The sequence below is a fragment of the Pimephales promelas genome, chromosome 21, assembly GCF_988280905.1.
Source record: "Pimephales promelas chromosome 21, fPimPro1.hap1.1, whole genome shotgun sequence".
In the NCBI taxonomy this organism is placed as follows: Eukaryota; Metazoa; Chordata; class Actinopteri; order Cypriniformes; family Leuciscidae; genus Pimephales; species Pimephales promelas.
The window spans coordinates 28986536-28993229 of record NC_142789.1 but is presented as its reverse complement, the minus strand read 5'-3'; the positions used below and the strand labels follow the sequence as shown (position 1 = coordinate 28993229).

General features: G+C 34.9%; 2 protein-coding genes across 2 annotated transcripts; one reads left to right on the top strand and one right to left on the bottom strand.

The window, feature by feature from the left end:
* Positions 1-2231: 2231 nt before the first annotated feature.
* Positions 2232-3642, bottom strand: LOC120480279 (ADP-ribosylation factor 4). The gene is made up of 6 exons (XM_039673315.2): positions 3419-3642; positions 3141-3221; positions 2940-3049; positions 2787-2858; positions 2570-2695; positions 2232-2477 (listed from the first exon to the last, which is right to left on the bottom strand). The coding sequence occupies exons 1-6, from the start codon at positions 3483-3485 to the stop codon at positions 2391-2393; spliced, it is 543 nt and encodes a 180-aa protein (XP_039529249.1). The 5' UTR covers positions 3486-3642; the 3' UTR covers positions 2232-2390.
* A 934-nt stretch (positions 3643-4576) lies between these two features.
* On the top strand, positions 4577-6087 carry LOC120480297 (ADP-ribosylation factor 4). The gene is made up of 5 exons (XM_039673335.2): positions 4577-4734; positions 4923-5003; positions 5092-5201; positions 5310-5507; positions 5606-6087. The coding sequence occupies exons 1-5, from the start codon at positions 4668-4670 to the stop codon at positions 5705-5707; spliced, it is 558 nt and encodes a 185-aa protein (XP_039529269.1). The 5' UTR covers positions 4577-4667; the 3' UTR covers positions 5708-6087.
* The last annotated feature ends 607 nt before the right edge of the window (positions 6088-6694 follow it).

The window sequence follows — 6694 nt, the reverse complement described above, 5'->3', positions numbered from 1 at the left end:
AGATTGTGGTCTTCCTTCTACTTCAATAACATACATCCTCATTCAGAAAATGAATACTTAAAGGAGTTCACTTTTTAAAAAAAACTTTTGCTGATAATTTACTCACCCCCATGTCATCCAAGATGTCCATGTCTTTCTTTCTTCAGTCGAAAAGAAATGAAGGTTTTTGATGAAAACATCCCAGGATTTTTCTCCATATAATGGACTTCAATGGGGACCAAACGGTTCAAGGTCCAAATGAGAGTTTCAGTGCAGTGTTTTTTTTAGGGCTTTAAACGACACCAGACGATGAATAAGGGTCTTATCTAGCGGAACGATCACTCATTTAATAAATAAATAACAAAGTTTAAGTTTTATAAGCACAAATGCTCGCCTTGCTCTGTTTGGTGATGCGCGTTCGTGACTCTCCTGTTCGAACTCATTCATCAAAATGAACAAATCTTTTTTCGAGTCATTTGGTTGATTCAACCAATTCATTTTGATGAACTAATTTGAACAGGAGAGTCACGAACATACATCAGAACCGTTTGGACCCCATTGAAGTCCATTATATGGAGAAAATCCTGGAATGTTTTCATCAAAAACCTTCATTTCTTTTCGACTGAAGAAAGAAAGACATGGACATCTTGGATGACATGGGGGTAAGTAAATTATCAGCAAAAGTTTTTTTTAAAAGTGAACTACTTTAAACGCACAATAGTCTTCAAATACAGCTTTTCTATACACTTGCTTGACCGATAAAGGTGAATAATGCGTCTGTGCCTTTGATTTTCTGTTTAGCTTGATTCGATCGATCTCTATTAGGACCAAGTGTGTAGTTTGAGAGTACATCAGTGCTTTAATATCACGAATTATGATTGTTTGACCTGCACTTTATCGGTGGGATGTGTCGAGCCACAGGAAGGATTTTCTTCTCCAAAATGTGCATAATCATAACACATGCTCATATTCCATGACGTGAACCACCAGAAATGCATCTCTTCTGTTGTGTGCCTTGAGCTAGAGAGACAAAGACCGTCGCACTCCTTCACTCTCGACCTGGTTTATGATGTTGGATCATGGGATGCTGACTCATGAATGAATCTGGGCTTGTGAACACTGGTTGTTGGGCAACCATTCATGTTTTATATTTGAAGAACAAACCTATTTTAACGTGCTTGAATTTTAAAGAGGTATATTCTAATACGCTAAAAACGAACTGCTTTTGACACGATGCCTGTTTGTTATACTGATGGATATTTTCTAACATCTGTATTTTTGATCTGCTCATTTATATTGGTAGTTATTGTACAGGAGGTTGCTGTGGTGATTGATTATTATAGAACGATATCAATGGAAATTTGCGTTGTTTTGTAAACCATGTACACCAAACCACAGTCCAACGTTTCAGCATAAACAATATTTTTCTATCAAACCCCAAACCACTATTCAGCTTTTCACTAGAAAGAATGTCAATGTTTTGTTTCCCTCATGAAGAACAAGTATATATTTTTTTCCAGGTGTAAATAAATGTCAATTATGAATTTGTGTTGAGCATAAATCTGTTTCCGTTTATGTGTAACTCTAGTAGCCTATATTTTATTGCTAGCATGTTATTATAGAAATCACACAAACCTATTTTGCCCTCATTATTTCTGTAATGAATGTTTGGTTTAAAGGAGTAGTTCACTTTTAAAAACACTTTTGCTGATAATTTACTCCAAGACGTCCATGTCTTTAGAATCTTTTTCAAACGAACGAAATGACTCGATAAAAGATTCGTTCATTTTGATGAACAAGTTCGAACACTAGAGTCACGAACAGAGCAAGGCGAGCATTTGAGCTTATAAACCTTAAACATTGTTATTTATTCATTAAATAAGTGATTTTTTCACTAGTAAGTACCTTATTCATTGTCTGGAATCATTTAAAGCCCTTTGAACAGTTCACAGTTTGCACTGAAACTGTCTTTTGGACCTTGAACCGTTTGGACCCCATTGAAGTCCATTATATGGAGAAAATCCATCAAAAACCTTCATTTCTTTTCGACTGAAGAAAGAAAGACATGGACATCTTGGATGACATGGGGGCGAGTAAATTATCAGCAAAAGTTTTTTTTTTGTTTTTTAAATTGAACTGCTCCTTTAAGAACAGATTGGTATTTTGCTATTCTATTTTAAATGAAATACAATTCATAATTACAATATTTTTTAAATAAATACAGCATTTATTGAAGACATTTGAAAGGCACATTTTGAAGGCAGACATGTACAAAAGTGTATTTACACCAGTAGTAAGTTAAATATACAGTGAATTAGAATTATATATTAGAATGTTTAACAATATTCCATGAATATCCCAAAATAAAACAAATCTGGAGACATATACGTTCAGTTATGATTTTGTGTGTTTTATCGTTTGGACAGTTGATCCGAGAGCCAATCCAGTCCTTCATATAAACCTGATCCTTGAACCGCACATGTGGGCTGAACGAACCACTGAGAGAGAGAGAGAAACACATGTGACCTCTCACATCATCAGCTCTATTCTGCTCACCTGCATTGAGTGTGTGTGTGTGTGTGTCACTCACCTGTCTTCCTCTCAGTGTGTGTAAACCCAGTCTGTCTGTCAGCTCAGAGACTGTCATGGCTTTGGGTAAATCCTGCTTGTTAGCAAGAACTAACAGAACCACGTCTCTCATCTCATCCTCCTCCAGCTGAAAAGGTTCAAATGGATTTGATGCTCGTACACAATATTACTGATTATACTGAACTCGTGTAATATATCTGATGATATAGATGACGTACCATCATTTTTAGTTCCTCTGCTGCCGTTTCAATCCTCTCAGGATCACTGCTGTCCACCACAAAGATCAGACCCTGAATCATACACACACACACACTTTGTTAGGGCATTTCATAAAAAGCAGTTGGTGCATATTGAACTGAACACATAATTACCTTAGTGTTCTGATAGTAATGTCTCCAGAGGCGTCTGATAACGTCCTGACCGCCGACATCCCACACCGTGAAGGAGATGTTTTTATATTCAACTGTCTCAACATTAAAGCCTAGAGAGAATCAGAGTCAGTCATTATCAGGGATTCAGTACTTATGGAATATAATAAACAATAAACATTTGTTTGACCTGACATTTCTTACCTAGAGTTGGAATGGTTGTGACAACTTCACCAAGTTTGAGTTTGTAGAGGACTGTTGTTTTCCCTGCTGCATCCAGACCAACTTGGAAAAGAAATATACATAACGTTTATTCAACAATGAAAATGCACAATATTCAAGTTTTATTACATTCACGTATCAATTAATATGCCTCTTTTTGAACAAGAGAAATATATATATTTTTTTAAACCGAATAAGAATCAAAGAGTAAAGATCTTTTTTTTTTGTTGACATTTTAGATAAATAAAAAACGCACTCACCCATAAGCAACCTCATCTCTTTCTTCTCAAAGAGACGTGAGAAAATGTTAGAGAAGAAGACGCCCATTTTTTAAAGTGCAAATGAAAAAGCTTTTTGCTGGATTCAGTGAAGATAAATGTCCAGAGGATGAAGCCCTGATTGCTAGTGTGAAGATGTGTGAGTGTGTGAGTGTTTATATAGGCTGTTTGCTTTCGGTTTGACTGACAGCTCGACACCGCCACTCTCACACAAGACGCGCGCGCAGTTTCTCTCGTTTACAAATCCAACGCGTTCGAAATGACGTCACGTCATCATCACGTGACAAAACAAAGAGACAAGAGTTGAACAATTACACAAAAACAAAATATTCCTTCTTAATCTTCTTTCTTTGTTGACAAAATTTTATATACAGAAATGTAAATTTTCAGGTCAGATACCACTTTTCAATGTTTTACTTATTGAAATACAACACTACTTTGGGACTATATTTGACTCTTGTAACAAGAAGGCTTTAAAAACTGTTGACATATGCAAGTCTTTTAATCTTTTCCTTTGATATGTATTTTTTTTTCTGATTAGTTATATACCCCTGTCTTATAGTCTTTTTTTGTTTTGTTTTTGTTTTTTATTCTGTTTAATTGTTCTATATTGTGATTGTTTTCTTTGAAAATGTTTCGATTAAAAAAAAGACAAGAGTTGTTATTTTGGTAATCAAATTTAAATTTTAAATGAATAAAATGTATTATGTGTTATACTTTGTACTTGTTGTATAAAATCATATTAAATTAAGGGTGACTTTTCCACCACAGAATGTCTCAAACTCTTAGCCAAAATGTTGCTAAACAGCTATGATTTTTAATTTAACAACCATTGGTATGCATCAAATAGTAGCAATAGTAGGTAGCCTATGCTATGTGATATGAAACTTCAGAAATTATGTTTACAATGCCTGAAGGAAAAAAAATACATCGCACATGATCCTCGTTTACAGAACTTCTGAAATCTTCATTAAGCTAAGAGATTTTAAAGTTTACATTACATCATTTAGATAAGAAGTAGACTATGTGACGTCATATCGAACGCGCTGGATCTGCCGCGAGAGAAACCGCGCGTGTCTTGTGTCGAGCTGTCAGTCAAACCGAAAGCAAAAAGCCCATATAAACACTCACACACTCACACCAACATCACACTATCAATCTGAGCCTCGTCCTCTGGACATTTATTTTCCCTGAATACCGCAAATAGCTTTTTTCATCAGCACTTTTAAAAATGGGCATCTTCTTTTCTAACCTTTTCGCACGTCTTTTGAAGAAGAAAGAGATGAGGTTGCTTATGGGTGAGTAAATGGTTTTTTTCCCCCCTCAAAATGTAATTTACCCCTTATTATACAAATTTTGAACACACTATTTCTCTACGACGAATGCATATTAATTTGCCCTAATTAATATGTGATTTAAAAAAAAAAACATTCAGATTAAGAATCTTGTGCATTTACATGTGGAATAAATGTATTTCTTCTCCAAGTTGGTCTGGATGCAGCAGGGAAAACCACAATCCTCTACAAACTCAAACTTGGTGAAGTTGTCTCCTCTATTCCAACTATTGGTAAGAAACTCAAAGCAAAACATATTATTATCAATTTCTGCATGTCATGTCTAACTGCTCATGATTCTGCCATCCACCTCCTCTCTAGGCTTTAATGTTGAGACAGTTGAATATAAAAACATCTCCTTCACGGTGTGGGATGTCGGCGGTCAGAGTGTCATCAGAGGTCTCTGGAGACATTACTATCAGAACACCGAGGTAACAGAGTTTTATCACTATTTAAGTGCAATCTTATTTTGCAGCCCAATTTCAAATGCGGTTTTATTTGTAAAATGTCAACTTTGCATGTGTGTGTGTATGATTCAGGGTCTGATCTTTGTGGTGGACAGCAGTGATCCTGAGAGGATTGAAACGGCAGCAGAGGAACTAAAACTGATGATGGAGGAGGATGAGATGAGAGACGTGGTTCTGTTAGTTCTTGCTAACAAGCAGGATTTACCCAAAGCCATGACAGTCTCTGAGCTGACAGACAGACTGGGTTTACACACACTGAGAGGAAGACAGGTGAGTGAGACACACACACACACACACACACTCAATGCAGGTGAGCAGAATAGAGCTGATGATGTGAGAGGTCACATGTGTTTCTCTCTCTCTCTCAGTGGTTCGTTCAGCCCACATGTGCGGTTCAAGGATCAGGTTTATATGAAGGACTGGATTGGCTCTCGGATCAACTGTCCAAACGTGAAAACGATAAATCGTAACTGAATGTGTATATTATGTCTCTTTTTTTTTTTTTTTTTTTTTTTGAGAAATTAATGGAATATCTAGTTCACTAAATTCGGTAGGCTATAGTTAATTTAACTTAAAATCATTTGGCCTAATTTTGGTTCTAATGATCATGGACTTGCCTACCTTCAATATGTGCCTTTCAAATACAGAATGTATATGACTGAATTCATAAATGATGCACTACTGCTGTACTATGTATGCACTATTATTTTGTTCTATTACTATTTCTGCTGTATTTCGTGTACTGTTACTGTAATGTGTTATGAGTCATGTTTGAATTGTTTTAGTGTGTGTTCTGGATGAGCTGATGTCATGAAGTATTGATCTGTGCCTTTAAAATATCTAGAATAAATGCTGTATTTATTTACAACTTTAGTTTCATTCTCATTTAATATATATATACACATGCTCAAAAAAGAAAGGGAACACTAAAATAACACATCATAGATCTGAATGAATGAAATAATCTTATTAAATACTTTTTTCTTGTTTTTACTTTTTAAGTGTTGTTTAAGAGTTCCCTTTATTTTTTTTAACAGTATATATATATGTATATATAAACAGAATAGAAATATAAAAATGCATGATACATAGTTTTTTGCTCAGTTATGATAGATAGATAGATAGATAGATAGATAGATAGATAGATAGATAGATAGATAGATAGATAGATAGATAGATAGATAGATAGATAGATAGATAGATAGATAGATAGATAGATAGATACTACGGCCACACAAATTTGTATAATTTAACATAGATCATAGGTTTCTTTCTCTTTATTAGTTTAACAAGGTTCAAAGAAGTAAAAATAAACTAAAAGTTAAAAAACAGAACAAAGTACAAAACAAATAGTCATGTGTAACATTATCCCATTTTCATGCATGTTTAGGATTCAGTCTGTTCGAACATTTTCATCTAAAAAGATCACACATGTGGGTAAATACAAACGATCAATC

Bases quoted from the DNA above. Each gene is read 5' to 3' on its own strand.
- LOC120480297 (XM_039673335.2), top strand. From the start codon at position 4,668: ATGGGCATCTTCTTTTCTAACCTTTTCGCACGTCTTTTGAAGAAGAAA. The intron at 5,004-5,091 runs GTAAGAAACTCA...CCTCCTCTCTAG, and splicing joins CTCCTCTATTCCAACTATTG to GCTTTAATGTTGAGACAGTT. The intron at 5,202-5,309 runs GTAACAGAGTTT...TGTATGATTCAG, and splicing joins ATTACTATCAGAACACCGAG to GGTCTGATCTTTGTGGTGGA.
- LOC120480279 (XM_039673315.2), bottom strand. From the start codon at position 3,485: ATGGGCGTCTTCTTCTCTAACATTTTCTCACGTCTCTTTGAGAAGAAA. The intron at 3,222-3,418 runs GTGAGTGCGTTT...TTCTTTTCCAAG, and splicing joins AGAGATGAGGTTGCTTATGG to TTGGTCTGGATGCAGCAGGG. The intron at 3,050-3,140 runs GTAAGAAATGTC...GATTCTCTCTAG, and splicing joins CACAACCATTCCAACTCTAG to GCTTTAATGTTGAGACAGTT.